The sequence below is a fragment of the Cricetulus griseus genome, chromosome 7 (assembly GCF_003668045.3).
Source record: "Cricetulus griseus strain 17A/GY chromosome 7, alternate assembly CriGri-PICRH-1.0, whole genome shotgun sequence".
NCBI classification, from domain to species: Eukaryota; Metazoa; Chordata; class Mammalia; order Rodentia; family Cricetidae; genus Cricetulus; species Cricetulus griseus.
In genome coordinates this window covers 89001861-89028767 of record NC_048600.1, presented here as the reverse complement: position 1 = coordinate 89028767, position 26907 = coordinate 89001861, and the positions used below count along the sequence as shown (strand labels likewise).

At 48.9% G+C, this 26907-nt stretch overlaps 1 protein-coding gene across 4 annotated transcripts in view; it reads right to left on the bottom strand.

The window, feature by feature from the left end:
* Positions 1-80: 80 nt before the first annotated feature.
* Slc43a2 (solute carrier family 43 member 2) overlaps positions 81-26907 on the bottom strand; it is a 42354-nt gene continuing 15527 nt past the window's right edge. For 3 of the 4 annotated variants that reach the window (XM_027426737.2, XM_027426738.2, XM_027426736.2), the window contains exons 6-14: positions 13545-13637; positions 11145-11278; positions 10858-11060; positions 10305-10451; positions 6704-6842; positions 5359-5488; positions 2685-2758; positions 1427-1550; positions 880-1041 (exon numbers count right to left, since the gene is read on the bottom strand). In XM_027426737.2, coding sequence (XP_027282538.1) covers positions 880-1041; positions 1427-1550; positions 2685-2758; positions 5359-5488; positions 6704-6842; positions 10305-10451; positions 10858-11060; positions 11145-11278; positions 13545-13637 — 1206 coding nt within the window. Of the gene's footprint in view, positions 1042-1426; positions 1551-2684; positions 2759-5358; positions 5489-6703; positions 6843-10304; positions 10452-10857; positions 11061-11144; positions 11279-13544; positions 13638-26907 lie in introns of all 4 variants that reach the window. The other variant, XM_035447501.1, reaches the window with a different exon arrangement.

The following is a 26907-nucleotide window of genomic DNA, read 5'->3' as shown; positions in this document are numbered from 1 at the left end:
CTAGCCTTCTTCCCTACTTAGGCCTGGCTCTGTATCTGCCAGTCATGGCTGTATTCCCACCCCAGAAAACCAGCTGTGTGTGGGTGGAAGGGTGCTCTTGTGACGTCCCCTCAGTTCCCTTCAGGTTGCAGGCTGGAACAAGGGTGGCAGTTGAAATGTACTTCCTCCAGTCTAAGGAAGAAGCCTTGCCCGTGGCTCTTGAGGCTTTGTATAACTATTCTGTCCTCCATCCCTTCCCCAGACTGAGATGGGGGGGGGGGGCGGTGTTGTCATCTCCACAGGCCTTCAAGGGAAGGACAGACCAGGGACTAGTCATGGGGGGGGGGTACTGGGATTACAAAGGGGTTAGCACCAACAACAGGAAGCGGGTCCTTCCTTCCTCAGGCAGCCACAGACTGGCCAGGGGAGGTAAGGGGCCAGGAGAGGGGAGTGCAGACAGTGCAAGCCTTTGTCCTCAGGTAGGCGTGGTTGGTGGGCATGCAGCTCAGGGACAGGTAGTGTGGGGAGAGGATGGCAGGCCCCTCTGCTTTGGCAAGAGGCAGAATCCAGATCAGTGAGGCAGAGCCTGCTTGCTGGGGACTCCCCTTGGCTCCAGGTACAGGCCCCATGGAGATCCAAGACCCCAGAACCCCTGGGGCGACAGCTAGGCCAGGCCAGCCCAGTTTCTGGCAGTGGGAGGCTCATTTGTCCTGGGCTCTCTCCTGTCCTTCCACACCAGCACTCCAGGGCAGGGCCAGGCTTTGTGAGGAAGTGTGGGCTCCAGTGTGGTGAAAGGCAGGATCCAGGGAGCACATGGGATCCTCTGGGGCGGGGAGATGACAGAGGCCAAGTCACTGAAGCACGGGCAGGAGGCCACAGCTCTGAGGCGGTAGGCGGGCCCTACACGAAAGCCTCCCGGTTGGATGAGCCATTGACCTTAAGGAACAGCTTGCTGTCTTCCCTCTTCTGTTGAAGCTGCCTCTCCAGCTGGCGCCGGTAGCAAATCAGGTAAAGTGGCAGGCAGAAGCCTAGCATGCTCACGATGAGCAGACCCACGTTCACCTGGGAGGGTGGGGAGCGGGCTGGCATAAGGAGGTGTATGCGCCACAGGGCAGTGCCCTCCCCCACTCGCAGGTGAGAAAAGAGTGAAAATTAAACAGCAAGGGTCAAGAGGTCCCAGGGCTGTCAACCCACATTCCAGCATCTAAATTCCCCAGTTCTCCACGTGTCACTCAGCCGCAGCCTTCAGGGATCGGGACAACTCATGATACCTGGATTGGAATGCTGGTCTTTGGAATGGAAAGCCAGAATCACATCCAGAGAGGCCATCTTTCTCCTCTTGTCTGGCCACTGTCCACAAGGGACCCCTGACTGGGTTCTCTCTAAAGTTCCCACACTGCCCCACTTTCCCAGGAGCAGAATGGAGAGACACCCCGACTGTTCTTACCCAGAGAGGGTCTCCTCCGAGAGGACCCATCATGGCCAGAAACAGTGGCTGCTGCAGGAGAGCAAAGAGCGCACTGACCAGGGACTGCAGTCCTGTAAGACTACCAAACTGCGTGGAGGGGTACCTGTTGAGGCAATGAGACCCGTCACAGCCAGCACCATTCCCAAATCCCTCACTAGCCTGGCTCAGGTATGCTGGTAACAGGAGCTGCACCATTGGTGCTTGTGGGAAGAGGCCAGGACCAGCCTCAGGATGGTTGGGTGCCAGCCCCTGAGGCTTCAGACTGGAGAAAGCCTCTCCCATGCTCAGATGTGCCCCCAGCCTGAGGGTGTCAGGCTGAGCAAAGTGGAAAGGATGGTTGCCAGCAGAGTCTGCGGCTTGGGAAACATTCCCGGGAAGCAGGTTGGAGGCTGAGCCTGGCTCTGCTGTACCCTCCTCCAAGAGCATTGCACAATCACGGAAACTCAGCATCACACTTGCCCGACTCCCTCACACCCTGCCAGGGCAGCCACAACTTCCTCCAAGCCTGGGGCAGGGAAGACCACTCGGAGGACAGGAGGACCTGGAATAACCCCTGTAAGATGCTGCTCAAAGAGTGAAGGAGTCCTGGATTTAATCTTGGGGAGCATTAAGCTCTGCAGCCCCCCCAGGTACAATGGAGCCCTGAGCAAGAAGGAGCTGCATTCATGGTCACAGACGGTGGACAACGGAACTTGGGTTTCAATTTGTGGACCAAGCCCTGGGCAAAAGAAGGAGGAACAGCTGTGTAGCTTCCTGGAAAAGATGTAGGCAGGGTTCAAGGAGATTGTGGCCAGCAAATGGGCCCTTTGAGGCCCTGGGTGAGGACAGCCCAGTACTTTTGGGTTATTCATGTCACTGCGCCTATTGAGGACTATTTACACTTTAGTATTTAGCTCCAGGCAGCCAGAACCCAACCCTGTCCCTGTGAGCAGCCAGGGACAGTGTCAGGACTCCGGCTGGACAGCAAGCCCTGAGGCCCTACGCACTGACCCCAGCTGAAAGACTGACTTCGTGTTAAATGCCATGCCTTGTGGGCACCCAACTGTCTGCCTACTGACTCACCTGCTATCAGTATGGTGGCCTTAACTGACACGGTCAGCAGAAACCCTAGTACTTGTCCCCTGATACAGGATGAAACATGCCAGAAGGGTAGGATAGGCCAGTTTCAGGGTCTCCATGTCACCAGCAGTTCCCTCGGGTCAGGGCCACCACACCACCCAGAGCTTCCAGGACTTACACAGCAGCATACAGGCCCCCTACTGCAGAGTGGATGAATCCTCGCACAATTGTGTGCAGGACGAAGGAGAAGATCTGAGGGAGGAAGGAGGGAGAACAGAGCATGAACAGAAGACCCAGGACCCCTGCTGCCCTTTCCCTCTGGCTCCTGGGGACTCAGGCACAGGACCTGGGGCCACCTGGAGTTGGCTGCCACCAGTTCTCCAGTGAAGAGTGCTTTTTTTGGGGGGGGGTTGTTTTGTTTTCAAGACAAGGTCTCACTGTATATCCCTGGCTGTCCTAGGACTCTCCATGTAGACCAGGCTGGCCTCGAACTAACAAAGTATGTGCTTACCACTGCCTCTATGGTGCTGGGATTAAAGTCATGCACCATCATGCCTGGTCCTTGATAAAACTTTTTGTAACATTAAAAAAAAAATCTAGTAGTAACAACCTGGTAACCATAAGCCTGCCTCTGTACACACACACACACACACACACAAGTAATTTTATTTATGTCTATCAGTGTTTAGCCTGAATATATGTACATACACTGTGTGTGTACCTGGTGTCAGAGTCTAGAAGAAGGCACCAGATCTCTTGAAACTAGAGTTACAGACAGTTGTGAGTCACCATGTGGGTGCTGGGAACCAAACCCAGGTCCTTGCACAAGAGTACCCAGTGCTATTAACCACTGAACCATTTCTCCAGGTCCACATTTTTATAATTAAAAAATATATTACTGGACTAGAGAGATGGCTCACTAGTCAAGAACGCTGCCTCCTCTTCTGGAGAACCTGGTTCAATTCCCAATACCTACACGGTGGCTAACAATGGTCTGCAAGGCCAATTCTAGGGGACCAGATGCCTTCTGACCACTGTAGTCACCAGGCACGCACTTGGCACACAGACTTATACATGTAAGCAAAATGCCCATACACAAAAGGAAATTTTAAACTTTTTTCTCCCCTTTCCTTTTTTTTTTTTTGGGGGGGGGGATGAGGGTTTCAAGACAGGGCTTCTCTGTGGCTTTGGAGGCTGTCCTGGAACTAGCTCTTATAGACCAGGCTGGCCTCGAACTCACAGAGATCCGCCTGCTTCTGCCTCCGGAGTGCTGGGATTAAAGATGTGCGCCACCAACACCCGGCTTAATTCCTAATTCTTTCACCAGAATTATGACTGTTGGTTCTGAAGGCATCTTCCACACACTCTCAGCCATGACATAGTATTCACATCATGGACATTGCAAGCAAATGCTTGAAGGCTAAGATCTCCTTACCTAACCCTAAGAATCTATATTTATGTGAGGATTTGCTCAGAGGTCTCCTTGTCTGGCCATCCAGGCCATACTGGCATACTGGCTGTCTCCATATGCCTCATGAATCTCTATCACAGGCTTTGAAAGGCCTCTTCCTGTTAGCAAATCTCTGAGAAGGTCTTGTTAGTCCATGTATAGAGCCCTGCGTTTGTCCCTCTTTCTTCCATATACATCCCTGCCATCTTGCATTAGCAGCTAGGACCTGCTTCCAGGACTGTGTGTGTGGTGGAGGGGCCTGGGCTACTCTTGGCAGGCTTAAAAGGTTATGGAGATGTAGATTACACAGCCCTGTGTCTTCCTTCACAGGCCTTGCTGCCTTTTCACAACCGGCCTTCAATGAGAAAGAACTGAGTTAAATAAAAAGTGGATGACTTGTCTACAACTTAGCATATCCCTTGACTGGACAAGATGGCCATGACAGGAGTCTGTCAGTTCTCCTCCCTGGAACTGGTGCAAGTCTCCCATGGCATACTCCAGTCTACACACCCAATGCCAGCATGTATGTGTGACAGTACCTGTGGGTGTGTACACCCGTGTGTTCAACGTAGCTCAACACCTGGCACCTAGTAAACAATGAGCCTCTTCATTTCCTCCCAGAGCTGGCTTGAGAAATATCTGCACTTGGGCTACACCCACGGGGAAGCAATGCTACCAGGTGCATCCATTCACCTTATAAACTTGAGACTTGGGCCCAAATGGACTTGGAAAACGTCTACATAGACTAATGGGTGGGTCCAGGCAGGTGCAAAGTCTAGCTGGCTTGCAAATACTAGCAAGACAGGCTTCAGAAAACTCAGAAATCTAATGCAAGGCAAAACATGGTGGTGTGATATTGAAATCCCAGCACTTAGAGGGCCAATGCATGAAGATCAAGCCTGGGTCCAGCCTGGGCTACACAGAAAGACTCTGTCTCAAAAGACAAAAGAAATCTTGTACAAAGGAAGTAAGCCATTGAACCCTGACACCCAGCCAGGATCAGGCATTCTCTCTAGGATAACAGTCATGTGGACACTGTTGCCTCTGTCGCTAGGATGGCTGGGATTACAAGTGTGTGCCATCACACTCAGATTTCAAGTGTCTGAGAAAATGCAAAACCATACTGTTCCAGGAAACAAACAACAGTGGTGCCCGTGGCGTGCAAGGTGCCTAAGGACAGAGGTCAATGTGCCTTCTTGGAGAAGAGTCCTACAAAAGAAAACTGGTCTTCACAGCTTACCCTCCACTTCAGCCCATAGCTGGGAAGGAGAGGAGGCTAAGCAGACCTTCAGTAAATACTGGCAGCTGGCCAAACTAAATGAATGATATCACATGCAAGTTTTAGCCTCTAAACATCCCTCATCTGTGTCCCATCCCCTACATGGTCTCTCCCCAGACCTACCTGCAGAGGCAGATTAGGAATGAGGCAGGTCACCCCAAAGCCCACGAGCAGCACGTTTGTAAAGGCAAAGGCCCACATGGCATTAGTAACTTTCTGGATCTGCCTGTCTCGCTTCTGCTTCTTTTCACCTCTGTGGAGAAGGAGCACACAGGACTTGGGGTGGGGTGAGGCTCCCTGGTGGAAGGTGGGCCCTCCCCCAAAAAGCCAGATCTCAGGGATCCCAGGAAGTGGCTTGAGGCAAGTTCCACAGGCCATGCAACCACACCTTAGACCAGCACTAGGGACACTCTCTGGGCTGCCCTCTCAGTTGAGCAGAGGCTGATTCAAGTGGAGGCTCTCACAGCTGAGAAGACAGCGTCACCCCACAACCCGCTCAGTGAGCTCAGCTGATGGCAGGGATGGTGAGGAGTGGAGTGTGCCCCAGCAAGGGTGCAGCAAAGCCTCACTGCACCTGAATCTTGCAGGAAGCTGGTAATAAGCCAACTAAGGGAGTGAGTTGGTTTCCCCTTGGGGGGCAGGATAGGGTGAGGGGAAACAAATACACAGCAGATGGAACCAGGATGGCAAATAGCCCTTTGGCTCTAGGGCCTAACCTAGATAACAGAGAGTCTCTGTAATTATTTCCTTGTGGATTAACTATTACTGATTCCAGCCTCTGCCACCCACACTGAAACCCCATGGATGATCACAAGAATGAATGGCAAAAGTTCAAAGGAGGGCAATTCCCAGACCCACCACTTTCTAACTAAACCACCCCTATAAGAAGACTTCAACACGTAGCTCTGGTTCCCTCATCTGTAAAATGGGTACAACACTAACACATGTCGCATCATGGTACTGAAGCTGATGTGAGACATTGTGTTAAGTGCTTGGCGTTGGGCCTGATACAATAAATAACAGCTATCACATGACGGGAGATGCAGAAGACAGCACTTAACTCATCCTCTCATCTTAGAGCCCAGCCCTTCTATAAAGCAGGACTCCAGAGCCCTGTTAATCTTCAGAATCAGCACATCATCAGCACACTCGGTTCTAATAGCTACAACCCAAGTAAGTGGAATGAATCCCAGTGGCAAGTGGCTTTAAAATAGCCCCCTTGTGTGGCTTATGTCAACGATGTGGGTGCCAACCGGGGTCCTGGGTTTCCCTCTCTTTTCATCTACCTCAGTGGCTCCCACGCTTCATCACTTCAGAGAATTTCTATAGAGGTAGGAACAATAGGTGCTAGGCTGGCCAGGGTCCTGAGTGCACCTCTTGCCCCTCCTGCCCACCAGGCGCTGCCTGACACACAATATGACCCTGTTGTCTTTCTCCGGGGGCTGAGAGTGGGCTGTGGCCTACGTACTGAGTGGCATCTTTCTCCTCGGGCTCCTCAGAAGTATCTTCACACTCTTTTAGCCTCCAGTCCATGATGTAGCCGATGACAGGAGCTGTCAGCAGGCAGAGCAGCTGGAGTGCGCCAAAGATGGAGGTATAGAGGGCAACTGGGAGGGAAAAGGGCAGGTCATGGGGGCTCCGGCACACAGCCCCGGGAACAGCTTGAGTGGAACCTGCAGGCTCTCAGAAGTCTGTCTTGGAGCCCCCTGGTCACTGAGGGTTGAAGGAAACCTACAGACCTTCACTTCTGAAATCAAAGCTAGGAACAAAGGCCAATTTTCTATTCCAGTATGTCACAATACAACCCCCTCTCCCACACCAAAATTTCAGGAAGTCATTCTGACTTGGAGACCACAAAATTACCAATGCTCATGACCGGGCATTCTATGTGACTGACCATCCTTTTCTGTCCCCAGAAATGTACCAGGAAGGTACAGTTCACAGGGACTCTGACGTCTGAGCTTCCCATCTTCAAAGAGACTTAAAATTGTAGGGGTGGGGGATGAAAAAATAGTTGACTGCTAAATGTTCCACCCTTGCTCCACCAGTTTAGTCAAGAGGGGTGTTTGGAATTTCAGATGAGACATTCTGTGAGGGGTGTTGCAAGGTTCCCCGACAATCCCCCTGCTTACCAGTTGCCATCACTTCATTGAGAAAGCAAAGGAGGAAAAGTGGAAAGGAGAGGTCAGTGGTCGAGGTACAAAAAGACAAGAGACAGGTTGGATTAGGGCTCAGCAACACACACACCCGGCTTCCCAGGAGACCCCTAGAGCACCCAATGAAGGCCTTGCCCGCTGCACTGACCAGCCCAGCAGAAATCCTCCTGGCTACTAGTTACTCATCATGGGCAGGCTGGTGAGTCAGGCCGGGGGCTCTGGCCGTGGCACCATGACTGGGAAGTGGCGTGCTGAAGGCAGAAGGCCTGGTAGAATCAGAATTCTACCATGTGGCCCCATGGGAATGCTGCAATATCACAGCTACCTCCCGCTACACTCAGAGAGAAGAAAGGTCAAAGGATTTGTTCCAGCCACACAGGCATCTGACAGCACAGCTCTCCCTAGACAGCCAGTCTTCTCCTGTCACTGGCTCCTTGACCCCAAGGCAACCCTTCCGAGTGGAGCCAGGCCCCTGGATGTGGGTGCCAGAGACTGGGAGACTAGAGCACCTGTCTACCATACTTCAGACTTCCTCTCCTGATTCCCTCTACTTCTTGAAGCTGATCTTTGTTTCTTTCTTTTCTTTTTTTGGGGGTAGGGGGGGTAAGGTCTCATTGTACAGCCAGATTGACCTCAAAATAATAATCCTCCTGCCTCAGCCTGCCTGCCTAGTACCTGAGATTATGGGAGTGAATTGGGATGTCCATATTTTTGTTTTTCTAGACATGGTTTGTCTGTGTAGCCCTGGCTGTCCTAGAACTCACTCTGTAGACCAGGCTGGCCTGGAACTCAGTGCTCCATCTGCATCTGCTTCCCAAGTTCTGGGATTAAAGGCGTGGTCCTCCTCCTCCTCCTCCACCACCACCACCACCTGGTACAGGATATCCATCTTTTTTTTTTTTTATTATGTATATAACATTCTGCTTCCATGTATATCTGCACACCAGAAGAGGGCACCAGGTCTCATAACAAATGGTTGTGAGCCACCATGTGGTTGTTGGGAATTGAACTCAGGACCTCTGGAAGAGCAGTCAGTGTTCTTAACCTCTGAGCCACCTCTCCATACCCAGGATATCCATCTTAAAACTGATTTTTTTTTTTTTAAGTTAAGGTCTCACTACCTAGATCTGGCTGGTCTGGAACTCACTGTGTATATTGGGCTATCTGGCTGGTCTGGAATTTTACCTGTCTCCATCTCCCCAATGCTGGGGTTAAACAGGAGTACGCCACTATGTCCAGCAACAGCAAAATCAAAAGGAAGAAAATTAGGGCCAGTGAGATGTCTAAACGGCCAAGGTGCTTGTCATGCAAGCCTTACACGCTAGCTGTCTCTGAAATCCACAGGGGGAAGGAGAGACTTGACTCCTCCAAGTGACTCCTCCAAGCTCTGAGGTCCACACAGGCAACCAGCATCTTTACCTCCTGAGCTGGTCCCAGTCAGAGACTTTTATTTAAATGGAATACCAAAGATTAAGCTGGATGTCATGGTAATGCCAGGACTTGGCTGAAACAGGAGCATCCCCTACAGTGAGGCCAACCAGGTCTACTAAGCAAGTTACATGCCAGCCTAGGCTACCACATCTCAGAAAAGCAAAGATGTTTACCACATAGGGTGGTCCACTATGTGATAGTCATAGCTACAGGAGACTGAAGTAGGAGGGTGGCTTGAGAGTCTAGGAGAAGCAGCAAGCAAGACCCACCGGGATTAGAGGGGCGGGGGTGGAGACCAACCCAGATATACTCTCTTTAACCCAGGCATGCCTCCAATTTGCTATGTAACCTTGGATGACTTTGAACATCTGATCTTCCTGCTTCTACCTTTGGAGTGCTGGGATTATAGGCATTCATTACCACATTGATTTATTATGTGGTGTTGGGATGAACCATGGGCTTCGTGCATGCTAAGAAAGGCTCTGTATCTTAAAACAAAACAAAACAAAACAAAAAGGTTCCAGGGGCAAAAGTTAGGAAGTTACAATTGAACTAAACAAAGCCAAAGGTCTTTCTCCCCCCCCCCCCAAGGACCCTGAGGCCATTACTGTGCCCTGTCTTGACATTTTGCTCATGACATTCAGTATCTCCCCACTTTCTCTCCCTAGTGAGGAGCCAGTAGGTGCCTGGAGCTTTTCCCTCGGTGAAAGCAGCCCTTCCTGTCCCTGTGGAAAACTGGTATTTGGCTCCTTGCAAGGACTGCGTTATCTTTCCCTCAGTAAAAAACAAGTTAGCCAACAAAAGAAAGTGGCAGGCTGGTGAGACTGCCAACAAAGAGGATTTGCCGAATGTGTTTGTCCTGCTTGCTCAGGGTGACTAAAGCTGAGTCAGCCAGGCCCTGGGGAAGTACTGACTTTCTCTGCCTGCAAAGCAAAGTCAGCTGAAGACCTGCTGTTTTCCTGTAGGTTATCAGTTCTGTTTCCCAGAGTGAACAAGCCTCAACTGGATCACTCGTTCCTGGGAAGCCTCTGTTTTCCCTAGTTCCCAGGGCGGGACAGCGATCCTAGAATGGGCCCTCAGTGACCCAGAGTCCTCTGCCAGGACAAAGGTCCTTCCCTCAGCCCCCCAGGTTGTTCAAGCGCCAAGCCAGTCCCTTCAGATCAGGGATGTGACTGGGCGGGGTAGGGCTGCTGTCTTCTGCTCTGGGCAGTGTTTTCAGTACAGACACAGCCCTCAGCCCTCCCCACTGGCACTAGAAACATACACCCCACACCCTAAACACATGGAGCTATTTCAGACATGAAAGAACAGTCAAGTCAGGCTGGCTGTGACAAAACAGCCCCAGAAAGCAGAGAGGGCCTCAGACACTGCAATTTCACAGTCCTTCTGATTTAGCTCAGCAGAATACCTTCGGCTGGTAAGGCTGCTGGGCTTCGCTTGGCTGATGACAGTGAACAATATCAAGGCCCAGGTGACACTTACCTGTCTTCTGGTCCCCGCTGACCAAGAACTCAAGGATACTGTTCATGGCCCCCATGTAGAAGATGAGCCGCAGCTGTGTGACACACATGGTAACCAGGCTGAGCAGCAGGATGGGGCTGAACACACTGTGCATGAACGAGGGGGCCGCTGTGGGAAGAAGGCATGGGGCTCAGGGCCAGGAGACAATGACCCATCCAGCATCCAGGGGCTGGGGAAGGGAAGAAGGCCCAATGTGCTGACTGTGCAGGAGGTGAGGATGGCAAGCCTCACGGTGAGGTTAATGGTGTTGATGCTCACGGGCAGACTTCCTAAGCTCAGTGGTGTATGCGTCTGTCAAACAAGACAGGTGGTACCTCTGCCCCTTCTGAGACAGAGCAGGAATTCAGAGAGAGAGAGAGAGAGAGAGAGAGAGAGAGAGAGAGAGGATATCCACAGAGCCTCAGCCAATAATTCCCTACCAAGGGGGGCCCTGGGATACCCCTGCAGTGTAAATGAGGATGCCCCCACAGATCTCTTGGGCCAACCTGGAAGCTGAGAGTCGGGTGTTGGGTACCTGCAGCATCAGGCTGGCACTTCACCTCCAGGTCAACGGTGGACAGGCACAGCTTGTGGCCCTCCTGCAGCGCAGCCTGCTCCTTGGCACTCCTCATGGAGCTACCCACGCTCAGGCGGCGCCCCACTGTGGTCACCTGCTTGTAGAACTGCTTCCCTGTGATCTTGTGGTCAAAGCCCAGCCAGCTGAACTTGATCTTCACCCTAGAGACCACAGGAAGGGTGTTTGCCGGTGCTGCCTGGGACCCTGGCTGGCGTGAGGGTAGGGCAGAGAGCATGCCCACTTACGAGTAGTCCATGTCCTCTGGTCCTGGGAAGGGTTCTAGTGGCCAGTTGAAGAAACAGTTGAGGAAGACCAGGCCAGAACAGCCAGCCCAGACCACCAGGATGACAATGAAGGAGGCACCAGCATCGTAGATGAGCTATCGGGTGAGGGGCAGAGTTATCAGTGAGAAGCCAGAAAGGGAATTGGGCAAGGGACAGCTGGGAGCCCCCATTGTCCTGTGCTGTATTTGAAAAGACACACCCCCCTGTGAGCTGAGTGGCTTGGTTATTAGAAGCCCTGTATTCTGATAATCCCAACCTTTCTGTCCCTGGAATCCAATTTGAACCAAATGTCACCTCTTTTTTCTTTTCTTTTTTTTTTTTTTTTGGCTTTTGTTTTTTTGGAGACAGGGTCTCTCTGTGTGGCTCTGGCTGTCCTAGATCTCACTCTGTAGCCCATGCTGGCTTGAAACTCACAAAGATCCACCTGCCTCTGCATTCCAAGTGCTGGGATTAAAGGTGTGTGCCACCACGGCCCAGCTAATGTCACCGTCTTTTTGTTTTGTTTTTTTTGAGACAGGGTTTCTCTGTGAAACAGCCCTGGCTGTTAAGAGGTGACCACATTATCTCTGCTATGCCCGTCTCACAGGATCACAGCGAACAGTCCTGGCTAAGACTGTTCTTCTTCTTCTGAGGGTTTTTCTTCTTTGAGACAAGTTCTTTTGTAGCCCTGGCTGGCCTCAAACTCACTATGCAGTCTTGAACTCTTGATCCTTCTGCTTCCATCTCCAGAGTGCTGGGATTACAAGCAGTCTAGTCTTTCTGCTGTTGGGCTCACTGACTGTCAGTCTAGTTCCCCAATGGCAGGAACCTGGCAGCCTCATCCACTGTTTCTCTGGCCTTTAAGAATACACATGGCGGGCCTTGGTGGCATGCACCTTTAATCCCAGCACTTGGAATGAGGGAGGCGGATCTCTGTGAGTTCGAGGCCAGCCTGGTCTACAGAGCGAGTGCCAGGATAGGCTCCAAAGCTACAGAGAGAAACCCTGTCTCAAAAAAAAAAAAAAAAAAAAAAAAAAAGAATACACATGGCAGGTGCTCCAAGACACTCAAGAGACTGACCGACATGGCTCCTTTAGTATCTCCATGGAATAGGTGTTGATACTGTACCTGGAGGTGCTTTGCCCAGGGTAAATGGTAATACTGGCAGAGAACAGATTGCTGTGCATTCAGCATCGACTGTGGCCATTTCTTTTTTCTCAAGTACTAGGAACTGAACTTAGGGCCTCCTGTGTGCTGGCCAAGTGTCTACCACTTAGCTTTACCCCTGGCTCTTAAAAAACTGTGAGACAATCAGAGCAATGATGGTGCACGCCTTTAATCCCAGTACTTGGGAGGCAGAGGCAGGAGGATCTCTGTGAGTTCGAGGCCAGCCTGGTCTATAGAACTATTTCCAGGACTGCCAAGGCCACACAAAGAAACCCTGTCTCAAACAAACAAACCCCTAAAACAAAAAAACAAACAACAAAAACTTGTGAGACAAGCACTGACTTACCGGCTTAGGGTGCCCTTGAACTTGCCATCCCCTCCTGCCTCAGCTTCCTTAGTAGTTATGATTATAAATCTATGTCCCCAGGCCTGTCTTCCCAGACCCAATGAGAGGATCCCCTAAGTGTCCTAGCATATAGCTGCCCAACTCCCTGGGACAGAGCCCAGCACGTATATATATACAGAGGACGAAGAACTTCTGCTTCCTCCACCATCCACGAGCAAGAGAAAGTTCACAAGATAGCTGGCCTGATTCCTACTACCCACCACATGGATTCCCAGGTTTCCAGCTGACGTCCGAGGCTCCCTCTCATCATCATAGCACCCCATACCCCTAAAGTTAGCTTCACCTCAATGCTAGTGCTTCAGGAGGGAAAAGACCCTGATGACACCCTGACATAGCAACAGACAGGGGAGGGAAGTGAACCAAGGAGATTGTGAGCCTAGGCTTCTTCCTGATTCCACGTGACTTCCACAGGCTCAGAATCCTGCCTGGGAGGGAAACAGCTGAACCAACTAGGTGGACAGCAGAGCTCTGGCTAATGGGGAGCATCGGCCCAACATCAACAGGCTGGAGACTCCCAGGCCCGGAGGCCAGCTCACTCACCCTACTTCCCCTTCCCCAACCAGCCTGTGGTCACACACCACAGTACAACACTCAAGTCCTCCCCTTCAGGGCCTAGCGGTTTTCTCTTCTTGCTCCTGTGGTGCCAGGTGCATCCTGCCCAGGTGGGAGGGGCAGTTGAGGGGGCCATCCCTAATGCCTATAATGATTTCTCTTCAGAGAGGCTGCAGTGGCCTAGGTGGAGGCCTCTGCCCCGATGCTAGGATAAAGCTTGGGGGGGGGGGAGAGGCAGGGATTGACCACACCCTCACCTTGATTCCCGGGAAGGTAACTGCTGAGGAAGCATAGGATCCAATCATCAAGGCAATAAATGTTGATCGAAGGTCACCGAACATATTGGGCAGCTGAGGGGATGGATGGAGGAAAGAAAGGCTTAGGTCACAGGTGTGTCTCATCTTTTGACATTGTGACACAACACTGTCATCTGCAAATTTCATACCAGAGAACTACGCAATTGAGCTTACAAGAATGGCAAGAAGGCCTTGCTCTAAGTAAGCTTATGACTTTGTATTGGGCTGCATTCACGGCTGTCATGGGCTGAGTCGGACTCGCCTGAGGTGGTGGTGGGGGAGCAGCTAGCAAGGGCCAGTCCTCACGTCTCACCTGCTCTCTCCCCCTCTGTGGAATTCACAGCATAGCAGACTAGGCAATTGCCACCAACTGCAAGTTTTTCCCTTCTCGGACAGAGATGGAGAAGGGACAGAGGTAAGGAAGAAATCCAACTCCAGAAGAAGAGACATAGCCTTGACTGTCTACACACTCCCCCACCACGCCTGACACAGACTAGGGCTCTTACCATATTGGCCATATTTGAAGGAGGTGTCAGAGAGCAAAGCTGTGAGCCTTAGGCACCCCTCAAAGGGAAAAAGGCCGTTAAAAATAAGACTCTATTTGGGGAAAAGAGTGTCATTTTATAAATAAAAATACCAGAGTCCCAGAAAGGACCAGATGTCAGCAAAAGCTGCTTTCGGTTTTGAGAGAGTGTTTCTGGAAGACGCCAATCACAATCCTAACAAGGCAGGTGGCTCCCCAATTCCTACCTCTGAGTTGAGTGTATATAGAAGATTCTCTCCACTTAGACACTTTAGCCTGGGAGTCACCTGGCAGGCACCTTGAGAAAGCCAAGATTAGGAAGGCGCTTTTTTTTTCCTCCATGAGCCCTCCAAGCATGGGTGCAAAGCAAGAGCAGCCCCATCTGAAATGACTTCAATGCCAAACCCCAATGATTCTCAGGCCTGGTAAGACACCACATCATGGGCTGAAGCCCTGACTCAGCGGTTAAGAGCACTTGTTCTTGCAGAGTACTGGGTTTGGTTCCCAGCACTGACAGGGACTCACAGTCATCATTAACTCGAACACCTTCTTCTGGCCTCTGTATACTGCACACATGGTACAAATACATACATAATAGACAAATGCTCATACACATAGAATTTTACACACACACACACACACACACACACAGAGTACAACACATTGGACTGATGAGATATAGCTCAGGGAGTAAAGGTATTTGTCATCAAGCCTGACAGCCTGAGTTTGATCCCAGGATCCACACCATACCAGAGAAGCAATTCCTGAGTCATCTTCTGACCTCCAAGAATGCTCCCTGCCACCACAAATTTATATGGATTTTAAATTAAAAAAAAAAAAAGTTAAAGTTATCACAACACAGCCATGGATAGATTCTAACCCATTGGACAAAGCACACCCTCCCCACAGCTGTTCCCCTATCTCAGGAGCCTATACCACGTCATGAAGTAGTGCCACTGGTGCTGGCCACATTCTCCTGAGAGTTATGTCCACCTATCTCATTAAATTCAGCCAGTGTGTGTGAGCTTAAGCTGTGCTCCTTCCCTCATTGCCTGGGATCATTTTTGTTTTATCAGTGTGACTGCAGCCTGAGCACAGAGACACACACCCAGAATCCAGCACTAAGGTGGCTAAGGAAAGAGCATCTCAAAGTTCTAGGCCAGTTGAGGCTCATAGCATACTCTATCAAGATAAAAGATGGTCCCTGTGAGTCGGTTCCTTGCTACTAATATGGGGGTAGCTGGGATGCTCTGCCTGTCTCTCATTATTTCTGCCTGGTTTTGCTCAGGATTAAATAAATAAGCAATGAACATTATCAAAAAATATTTAAATGTCTATTATCCAAGACAGGCAGAGGCAGGAGGATCACTACAATTGTAAGGTCAGTCTGGTCTACATAGTTAATGTCAGGCCAACTAGGACTTTGTAGCAAGATCCAGCCTCCCCCCACAAAAAAAAAAAAAAAAAAACACAAAACAAAACAAAAAAACAAAGGAAAGAAGCTGGGTGTTACAATGCAACACAGTGGCTACACAGTGAGACCCTGTTTCAGTAAATTGAATGAATGAACGGACAGACAGAGGGTCGGACAGAGCTCAGTGGGTAAAGGCACTTTCTGCCTAGCCTGACAACCTGAGTTCAACCCCTGAGATCCAGGAGGGAAGGAGAGAAGCAACTCTCCCAAACTGTGCTCTGACCTCCACAAGAGCAGGGCATGCTCACACAGACCCATGAGGATGGCCATTCAAAGCAGTTAGATAGTAACAAGAATTGGTGAGAACCAGAAAGAACTGGAGTGGATGTAAGCTTCAAGGAGGAATATGAAGCTATAGCTCTTTTGGAAACAGTTTTTTCAGACACTAAAACAAAGTAACCACAGGCCTAGTCACAGCGGAGGGGGTAGGCAGAAGCAGGCGGATCTCTGTGCTTTGAGGCCAGCCTGGTCTACAAAGCTACACAGAGAAACCTTGTCTGGAAAAAACAAACAAACAAACAAAAAAACAAAAAAAAAACAAAGTAACCCAGAAATTCTACTGCTAGGTATAAATTCTAAGAGAGATAAAAGTATGTGCTACGGGCTGGAGAGATGGCTCATACGTTAAGAGCACTGACTGTTCTTCCAGAGGACCCGAGTTCAATTCCCAGCAACCACATGGTGGCTCACAACCATCTGTAATGAGATCTGGTGCCTTCTTGTAGTGTGCAAGCATACATGCAGATAACTGTATACATAATAAATAAATAAATAAAATCTTAAAAAAAAAAAGTATGTGCTACATATGAGTGTTTAGGACAGCATTCTTCATAACAGCAAAAAAAAAAAAAATGAAAACAACCTAATGTCCATCAAGATGAATAGGTAAACGAAAGGTGATACATACATAATTGCATAACTGCAAAAAGGAGAGAAGAAATAACACATGCTACAACAGGAGTAAACCTGGAAAAACAGTAAGCTAAGAGAGAAGCAGATATAGAAGACCCCAAGTGGGCTGGATAGACAGATCCTTCCAGGACCTACGTTGTGTTTAACAACTGACCATCTGTAACTCCAGCTCCAGGCCATCTGATGCCTTCTTCTGGACTCCATGGGCACTGCATTCATGTGGTAGACATACATACATGCAAACAAAACACCTTTACACATAAAATAAGTAATTTTCTTAAAAGAGCACAAGTTATACATGCATCCATTGTATGAATGTCCCAAGTCGACAAATCCAAAGAGACAAAGAGGAGATTAGTGACAGGCATAGACCAGAGACCTAAAAGAGAACTGCCAGTGGGTACAGGATTTGTGTTAGGGGTGAGCAGGTGATTGAAGTGATGACCACACACCTCTGTGAAAACACTAAAGCTCACTGAATGTGCACAGGCTAGGTGAAATGAATGGTATGTGAATTATAGGTCAGTGATGCTTTTCAGAATATTAGTAAGGAAGAGGAGTGTTTTGGGGGGAATCACAGGACTGAAAGAGAACATTACCAAATCTATACCTTTTATGGTATAAGGCCAAGATGACCAGACAAGTTTCCTCCCAAATTCTTAGCACACCAAAAGCTCTTTCTTGTCATTCTAGACTTTCTAGGAAGGGTTAGAGGGGAACAAATGAGGGGTATAGGAGACAAAAGAAATGTGACATGGCCAAGTGTACACCAACACACCCAGGTAAGCATGAGAGTAACTGTGCTCGCTGCACACCTGCCTGGAAGGAATGCTGAAGTTCAAGGACATACTCTGTTCCCAAATGCACATATTCAGATAGCAAAGCATTCTTCTAAGAAAGGCCTCCATGGAACCATGGAAGAGGAACTCAAAGAGACACCTGCCTATGTGGAAAGAGGGAAATACACCTGCAGGGGATTCTAGTCCATTCAGGAAAAGTGGAGAAAAGAAGAGACAGAATGAACAGGGAGCAGTTTGAAGCCAAGTGCCAGTCCTCCTCCAGGCAGAACCAAGCGCGCGCGTGCGCGCGCACACGCACGCACGCGCGCGCGCACACACACACACACACACCACACACACACACACACACACGAGAGAGAGAGAGAGAGAGAGAGAGAAGAGAGAAGAGAGAGAGAGAGAGAGAAGAGAGGGGGAGGAAGGGGAGAGGGAGAAAGAGAGGAGGGAGGGAGGGAGGGAGGGAGGGAGAGTGAACTATTCTGCCCTCAGGGGAAATTCCTGTCAGAATCAGCCCTGGGCAAAACCTCTTCAATAGAGCTAGGAAACGTGCCCCCCCCCCAAAAGCAGACCACAAGGTGGTCAGCCCTTTTGTCTTTCTTCACCCCAAGTCTGCCTTAACCCTCATGCAGGATAGAGACCAACATAACAAGGGATTGAGGTGAGCATGCAGCCCTGCTTTGATCTCCTTACACCAGACTCAGAACAAGGACAAAAGGGCATTTCACCTATTCATGGGGAAACCATTGGCCCTGAGCAGGGTCAATGGCAGCAGCAGTTGAGCTATCCCGCCTGTCCAGCTGCCCGGAACACTCCTTTTCTCCTTTGTCTTTTAAGACAAGGTCTCTCACGATCTTTCAATCTTGCTACCCCAGTCTCCCAAAGTCTGGGGATTACTGGCCTGGGCCACTACACCCAGCTGCCTACCTGGAACAGTGTTACCAAACCAAGAAAACTCACATTATTTTGGCCAGTATGCCATTCCTAGGACAGCACAGAAACTCAGGGTAAACCACATTAGAGTGCTTCCCGCCAACATTTATACCTTGTATTTTAAATTACGAATATTTTTTCCTAATTAGAAAAGGAATGCATGTCTATTGTCAAACATTTGGAAGAATAAGACAACTTGTAGGACCATGTGGGTCCTAGGGATTGAACTTGGATAATCAGGCTTGGTGCCAAGTACCTTTACCCACTGAGCCATCTCACCAGCCCAACATAATGTTTTATAAACTTTTTCCTTAGCCGGGCATTGGTGGCGCACGCCTTTAATCCCAGCACTCGGGAGGCAGAGGCAGGCGGATCTCTGTGAGTTCGAGGCCAGCCTGGTCTCCAGAGCGAGTGCCAGGATAGGCTCCAGAGAAACCCTGTCTCGGAAAACAAACAAACAACAACAAAAAAAAAACAAAAAAAACTTTTCCTTTTTTTTTTTTTTTTTTTTAAATGAAGTAGTTGCACTACGCTGCCAACACTGGTCTTTAATTCCTGGACACAAGTCATTTTCCTGCCTTAGTCTTTCAAATAGCTGGGACTACAGTGTATACAACTTTCTCTGCATAGCAGCCCTAGCTGTCCTGGAACTCACTCTGAAGACCAGGCTGGCCTTGAACTCAGAAAGATCTGCCTGCCTCCAGAACGCTGGGATTAAAAGCATGCACAACCCCCACTTCCCCCACTTGACTTCTTTACTTCCTTTTTATGGGTTAGCATTTTGTTTTAGTCTATGTGATTGGGTGTTCCAACATGTGTGTCTAGGCACCACTTGCATGCAGGCACCCAAGGAGGACAGAAGGTGTTGGATGCCCTGAAACTGGAGTTACAGATGGTTGTGAGCTGCCATGTGGTTGCTGGGAATCAAACCTAGAGGAGTCCTCTGGAGGGGCCGTCAGCGCTCTCACCTGTTGAGCCATCTCTCCAGCCCCTCCACCCTGCTTTTTGCTTTTGTTTTTGAGATAGGGTCTCAGGTAGCCCAGGTTGGCTTCAAACTTGCTATTAGGGGCTGGAAAGAAGACTTTCTGCTGCTCCCTAAGTACTAGGATTACAGACATGAGTCACTAACTTTTCCTTCTAACCTGATATATTATTATAAAGTGTTTTCTAAAAACCACTTACAGTTCCTTTCTAACACAATCCGAAATGACTGCCTAGTATTTCCCTATTTGGATAGTCTATAATTTAAGAAGCCATGTCTCTGGTTTTAGACCTTAGGTCTTTTTACATTTATTCATAAAAAGATTTCAGTAAATTGGGGGGGGGCAGTACTAGGACTGTAACGCAAGGCAAATGCTCTATCACTGAACTACATCTTCAGCCTTCCTTTTATTATTTTTCTTTTCTTTTAAACAGGGCCTCACTAATTCATCTAGCCCAGACAGGCCTTTAACTTACGATCCCTTAACCCCAACCTCCCAAGTCACTTGGATTACAGGTCCTGGACTGCTAGGCCTGGCTAATTTGCTTTTTTTAAAAAAGGGGGGGGGGTTCTTAAAATATTACCTGTGATGGCACACACCTTTAATCCCAGCACTCAGGAAGTAGAGGGAGGCAGATCTCTGTGAATTTGAGACCAGCCTGGTCTATAAGAGCTAGTTCCAGGATAGCCTCCAAAGCCACAGAGAAACCCTGCCTCAATCCCCCCCCCAAAAAAGTGTTAGATCCCCGCCAAAATAAATACATAAATAAAATATTGCCTGTGAGTCAGGTGGTGGTGGCACACACCTTTGATCCCAGCACTTGGGAGGTAGAGGCAGGTGGATCTCTGTGAGTTCAAGGCCAGTTTGGTCTACAGATAGAGTTCCAGGACAGCCAGAGCTGTTAAACAAAGAAACCCTGTCTCAAAAAACAAAACAAAAACATCAAATATGTATGTATGTATGTGTGGTATGTGTGTATACATACATACATACATACACACACACACACACACACACACACACACACACACACACACACATATATATTTACCTGTGAAGCCCTTAAACTCATGATCTTTCTGCCTCAGCCTCCTAAGTAGCTAGATTACAAGCATGTGCTACCATACTACCTCAAGGAATAATTTTAAGGATGAAGGCAAGTGCAGGTGGCTTTATCTCCTCAAGGCAAATCCCTAAAGGGAGAATTGTTAAGGAAAAGGGAATGCATACTTTCTAAGAATTTACGATACTCTGACAAACTGCCTTCCAGACGATGTGCCAATTGATACCCCGCCAACAGTGTACGTACCTTTAACACCAGCCACTCCACCAACACTCTTGTTTTAAAATGCACTTGCCTGGTATGTGCTAGAGCCCACATCCAATCCTCAGTACCATGTTCTCAAAGCACACACTTAGCTGCATATATGGATGGAATTAATTACTGACAGTTGATTCAAAGTAATCCAGATGGAGGTATAAATGAGAAAAACCTGATTATGCCTTTCTGCAAAGACTTTTGGTTTTGTTTTGTTTTTTTGTTTTTCGAGACAGGGTTTCTCTGTGTAGCTTTTGGAGCCGGCTGCAAAGACTCTTATATGTCAAAGACAATCATGATCTGAGAATGTCAGTTCAGAGGGAGAGTATTTGCCTAGCATGTGTGAAGACAAATATCAGCAAGGCACAATAATATATGCATAGGAGGATGTCCTAATGAAACATTATTTTGTATACTAACTAAAAATTAATAAAAATAAAGTCACTCAGTATGTCCACATATTGTATGTTTTTCTTTGTAATCTAATTTCCTCTTAGCATATAATTTTTTTTTTATCTTTTAAAACAAAAACTTAAAAGACATTTTAAATAGATGATCAAGCTGGGTATGATGGCATACTTCTGTAATCCTAGCATTTATGTAGTAAAGGTAGGAGAATAAGGTGCCTAAGGCCTGACTAGGTTAAATGAGTTTAACTATGTTTCAAAAACTTAAGGAAGCCAGGCTGTGGCTCCCAGCACTCGGGAGGCAGAGGCAGGTGGATTTCTGTGAGTTCGAGACAATCCTGGTCTACAAGAGCTAGTTCCAGGACACCTCCAAAGCCACAGAGAAGCCCTGTCTCGAAAAAACAAATAACCAAAAACGAAAAACTTAGGGAAGCCAGGCAGTGCTGGAGCACACCTTTAATCCATCCCAGCACTCGGGAGGCAGAGACAGGTGGATCTCTGAGTTTGAGGCCAGCCTGGTCTACAGAGAGAGTTTCAGGATAGGCTCCAAAGCTACAGCGAAACCCTTTTTCAAAAACAAAACAAAAACTGGGGGAAAGGGAGAGGGAGTCCAAGTGTGTGACTACCGTATGCAGCCTTTGTACTGGATGATACTGCTCTGTAAGGAAAGTGAGGCTGACCTCGACTAATGAAACCCAAAGCATAAACATCACAGCAATAGTCAGAGCTCTCACAAGAGGGTAAGGCACAGAAAGAGAGGGTTTCCCTGTGGTATTGGTTACCTTGTACCTAACTGGTAACACTAATTGCGTTTCCTCCCTCAGGCTGGGTCCTTCTCTTTCCAAAGTTGCCCTGCTTGCCTGAGATTTCCCTCATTGGCTGGCTCAGATTTCATTCCCATTAGATAGTATGTATACTAACAGCAAGTATTTTTAGCACCTGCTTGCTATAGCATCCTTGAAACCCTGAAAGCAACTGTCTAAATGCTCCTCCTCATGTTCACTCACTACATACAAAACCTTCAGAGTCTACACTGGGCACGGTGGTGCACATCCGTAGTTCCAGCCCTCGGGAGGTAGAAGAATCAAAAACTCACAGTCATCCTCGGGCTGCCTGAGTTACATGAGACCCCATCTTACACCCAAACACTTAAGAATCCATCAAGCCAGTAAAAGTCAAATATCGGATTCAAAAGCACAGCCAGATCAAGGTCTGGTATGACACTTCTGTTTGGCTCTCAAAGCCATGTCTCCTCCATGTTGTCTCTTTCCATTCCGAGTTCCTTTTTAAGCATCCTGTCTGATTCCGGCTCACTGGGGATTCTTATATCCTTTCCAATGCTCCTCTTAGACCTACCAGCCTCGGCCCTCAGGACACCACCCAGGAATGTGTTTGTATATGGACTCATCCCGTTTCTCCCAGGTCTGGGAGCCCTGTCCCACTGGTCTCCTTGCCTCCTCTCCGCCTGCCTCTGGTGCCGGGAAGTGGTGGTGACGTGGTTGAGTGCTAAGCTGACTGCCTTAGCAGAGCCTGCTGGAGGGGAGAACCAGCTCTGCTGCCAAATAAGAAGCTGGAGCCATGTTGTGGTGCCAGGTGCTAGGGGAAACACCCCACAGAGCCTGCTTCCTGGGCACTCACCGGTAGGGAGTTCAAGTCCCTCTCCCAGCTCTTGGTTTCTTCTCATAGCCACTTTGCTGCCCCTCTTAAGACTGCTAGGCAAAAACCTGTCCTCCATGCCTGGGCTCCTGGGCTCCATGAAGGCCTTCTCTCAGCCTGATGACTCACTCTCCCTCAGTCCCTCAGCTGTACCATAAACAGGCCCAGCTGTGTCACATTCCCAGCGGGAGGGAAAACAGCAGCTGCGGGCGGCCCCTCCCCTGGTGTTCAGGCCACTGGACAAGAATCCCCAGAGGCCACGGCCAAAAGACAGTTTGGACCATCTTTTGTAGTGACCTGTTTTTCACAGGAACCCTCAGGGGAGGCTGTGGGGTGACACTCCTTTTTCATATCCAATGCCTCCTGAATCCACTGCCCTGGGGATACACCCTGACTCTAATGAAGTCAGAGGCAAGCAGTGGGTGGGGGCTAACATTTCTAGGCCCGTGGTCCTTTAAAGGGATGACTCTTGTCCCCAGGTAGCTGGTATACACGCCCTGAGTTCAGTAAAGCCTGTATAGGCCAGGATCCAGTCTATCTTGTCCAGACTATCTAACCAGGAGCTAGTCAGGGCAAGAGGACTCGGCAAAGCTGAGCTGTTCCCTAACCGAAACAGGCAGGCATCCCTCAGCACACATCGCCGGGAAGGTCCTTGTGGTCACCTTTCCGCTTCATTGGTGCAAGGGTGGGGAGGGAAAACTGCCTTCTCCCAGCTGCCTCCTGTTCCACCTGCCAGGCCCAGATCCCTGCCGACACCCCCACTGCCTTCTGTCAACCCCGGCACATGTCATGTGGAGCAAATTCATGAGGTAGAACCCCTCTGAGGGCCAATTTTTCCCAAGCCAATGGTCATCAGCTGACTGCTCTGGCTTCCCAAGGTATGGATGGAAATAGGAAATCAGAGGCTACATGGGCTCTGGTACCAGGAGGGTCTTACCTGCTTGGCACCTGGGCTCTCCAGGTAGAAAGCCAATGAAACCCTGCCTGGCTCTAGAATGAGGCTGAGCAGGAAGGCTGCTGGACTCCCATCGGCTGACAGGGGGCCATTTGCTTCCTCCTCCACACCTCCCTCAGGTCTCTTGAGAGGGATGAATATTCTAATCTCCTCAAACTCCAGGCTAATTCCCCTGGGATCATTTCTTCCTCAGGTTTAAAGCCAAACTTCAATGAATAAAATGGGAAAAGCCACAGAGATTTTTTTCTGAACATTTTGTAACCACTTTTCTGTGAGGGTTTCAGACCAGAACTCCCCATCCCGCCCACACTGACAAGGGTCAGGGTAATGAAGTGGAAAAGATATGTTCACAATTTTGGCTGCATCTGCTCTCATCTCTAAGCAACCCAGGCCCTGGATTGTGGGGTGGCGGCCCAGAGACGCCACCTCAGCCGCCGGCCTGTGTTTGTGCTTCAGCTGATGGAGCGAGCTAAAGGGTTGAACAAACTAGAGACATTAAGCAAACAGACTAAAGTGTGCTGACCAGATGTCTGGGGGAAGCCAAGGCTCCACACCATGGGGTGTGTGCTTGCACCAGTGGACAGGCGAGCACCTCCCTCAGGGATGCCAATGCCTCATGCTGCAAGAGACCCGAGTGAACCAGCCCTGACTGTTAGATATCCTCTGAACCTCCCTTCACACTAGAGGAAAGGGCTACAATGTAGAGGGTAGAGTATAGACTCCCAAGGCTCTATGAGGGTGGGGGTGCGAGCTGTGGGCCACCTCCTCCTGGTCTGTGAGGAAAAGGCATTTTGCCAACATGGGGGCCCCTTCTCCACCGATGTGTGTAACAGCCCACAGCCCAGGTCACACAAAGCCCCCTGGGCCTGAGAAAGTCCCCACATGAGGGTTTCCCTGACAACACATTCCCCCACATTCCCAGGTTATCAAGGAGCCATTCTCTGTTTAAAAGCCCTTGTAGATTTGATTTAGGGAGTTCTAAAGGCAACCTTGAAGACTCCTTTGTCCCCAAAATGAAAACACAAATGGGAGACACAAACAGAAAGTATCATTGTGCTGCCAGCGCTGTATCTGGGAGCCAGTCCTGACAGTTCTAAAGGCCTGGGCTGTGTCAGAAGCAGATTCAGCTCTGCTCAGCAGAAAGCCAGTAACGTTGCCTAACGGCTTCAGTCTGTCCCCCACGGCCTGCTTCCTCTTCTCTCTCAGGGTTTATTCTCATGAGAGCAGGTCCCGTGGGAAGCCTCGTGGGACAAGGGACTATGTCCAAGGAGATCCCTCCAGCCTGGGGGAAGGGTGGAGATGACTCAAAAGTACTTAGGGAGCTAGTCTGAACAGCCAGAGGGTCCTGGGGGTCTGGGGTTGCTGACCCTCGCCCTCAGGTGGAGAACAGTGGAGCCTCCAGACTGAAGGTTGGCAGATGTTTTACATAAAGGGCCAGAGAGTCAACATGTCTGTCTTTGTGGGCCATATGGTCTCTGTCCTGACAGTGACAGCCTCTGCAGACAACACGTGAGCAAACCCACATGATGTGGTTCAAGCAAAATCTTGTTTATAAAAACGGGCAGAAGTTTGTACTAGGCCTGAGGTAGCAGGTACTGACCCCTGCGCTCTAGATAAAGATAAAGAAGTCAGAGGACAAGCCCTACACCACCCTAGTAAGCACAGATCCCTCCTACCAAATGCTTTACATAGTACCTGCTCACCATCTAGCCGGGCCTGGTACCTGAAGTGGGTGGGAGATCCAGGAGCTACCAGAAGAGAAACACCACACACACACACACACACACACACACACACACACACACACACACACACACACAGTGATAATGAAAGCAACCACCACTGTGCAAGCAAATGCCCCTGAGCAAAACAGACACACTGTTTGCCTGGGGGCTAAGTGCATAGTTTTTCTGTAGCCTATTCATGGATCTAAAAATCTAAAAACCCTAGTTTTTTTTTTTTTTTACTCCTATAAAAAAATCCTTTTAATAATTTCCTATAGAGAGATTATTTGCATTTCAAAGAGTTGTTTGTTTTTTTGTTTTTTTTTTTCAAGACAGGGTTTCTGTGTGTAACAGCCCTACTTGTCCTGGAACTTGCTTTGTGGACCAGGCTGGCCTTGAACTCATAGGGATCCACCTGCTTCTGCCTCCCAAGTGTTGGGATTAAAGGCCATCACTGCCCCACTTCAAAGAGATTTTTACAAAGTATAAAGAAGAAAGAAAATAACCCAAAGGAAAATTAGATAAACGATACAAAAAAGCAATTCACTGAAAAGACACAGTTACCAATAAAGAGGTGACAGGGGTCAGGGATAGTGGAACACATCTGGAACTTAGCACTTGAAAGGTAGAGGCAGGAGGATCAGGAGTGAAGGCCAGACTGGGCTACACAGCAAGTTCAAAAGAAGCCAGGGTTACATGAGACTCTGTCTTAGAAATAAACAAGTAACAAATAAAAAAAAGGACACCTTGTCTCACTTGTGATTAAAAAAAAAAATTAAATTCTGGCATATCATTTTTCACTGTGTCAAATTGCCCAATGTTTAAAAGATGAAAGAGGGACCTCTTTAACCCTAGCACATAGGAAACAGAAACAGGCTCTGTGAGTTTGGGCTAGCCTGGTCTACATAGCAAGTTCCAGGCCAGCCAGGGCTACATAGTGAGACTTTAAAGAAACAAAATGAAAATAAATAACTAAAAGATGAAAGAGGACCAGCAAGATGGCTCACTGTATAAAGGCATTTGAGATCAAGGGAGTTCCTTCCCCAGAACCCACATGATTGAGGAGACACCTAACTCAGAAAGCCATCTTCAGACCTCCACGTGAGTTTCCTGTGCACATGCCTACAAACACACACAACAAACTAATCAAATCAAATAAATGTAAAAAAAGAAATCTTTAAAATGAATGATGGAGCCGGGCGTTGGTGGAGCATGCCTTTAATCCCAGCACTCGGGAGGCAGAGATAGGCGGATCTCTGTGAGTTCGAGGCCAGCCTGGTCTCCAAAGCAAGTGCCAGAATAGGCTTCAAAGCTACACAGAGAAACCCTGTCTTGAAAAACCAAAAAAAAAAAAAGAATGATGGAGATGGAGCCAGGCGGTGGTAGTACGTACTTTTAATCCCAGCACCTGATCAGGAGGCAGAAGCAGGCAGATCTCTGTGAGTTTGAGGTCAGTCTGGTCTACAGAGGGAGTTCCAGGACAGCCAGGGCTACACAGAGAAACCCTGTCTCAACAAACCAAAAGAGATGAAAGATGTAGTCTTGGAGGGGGATATGAAAAAGGCACATTATTGGGATTGTAACTGTGGATAGCAAACTCCATTTTAGAAGTCCCCTTGAAAGCATATATTAAAATTTAAAACAT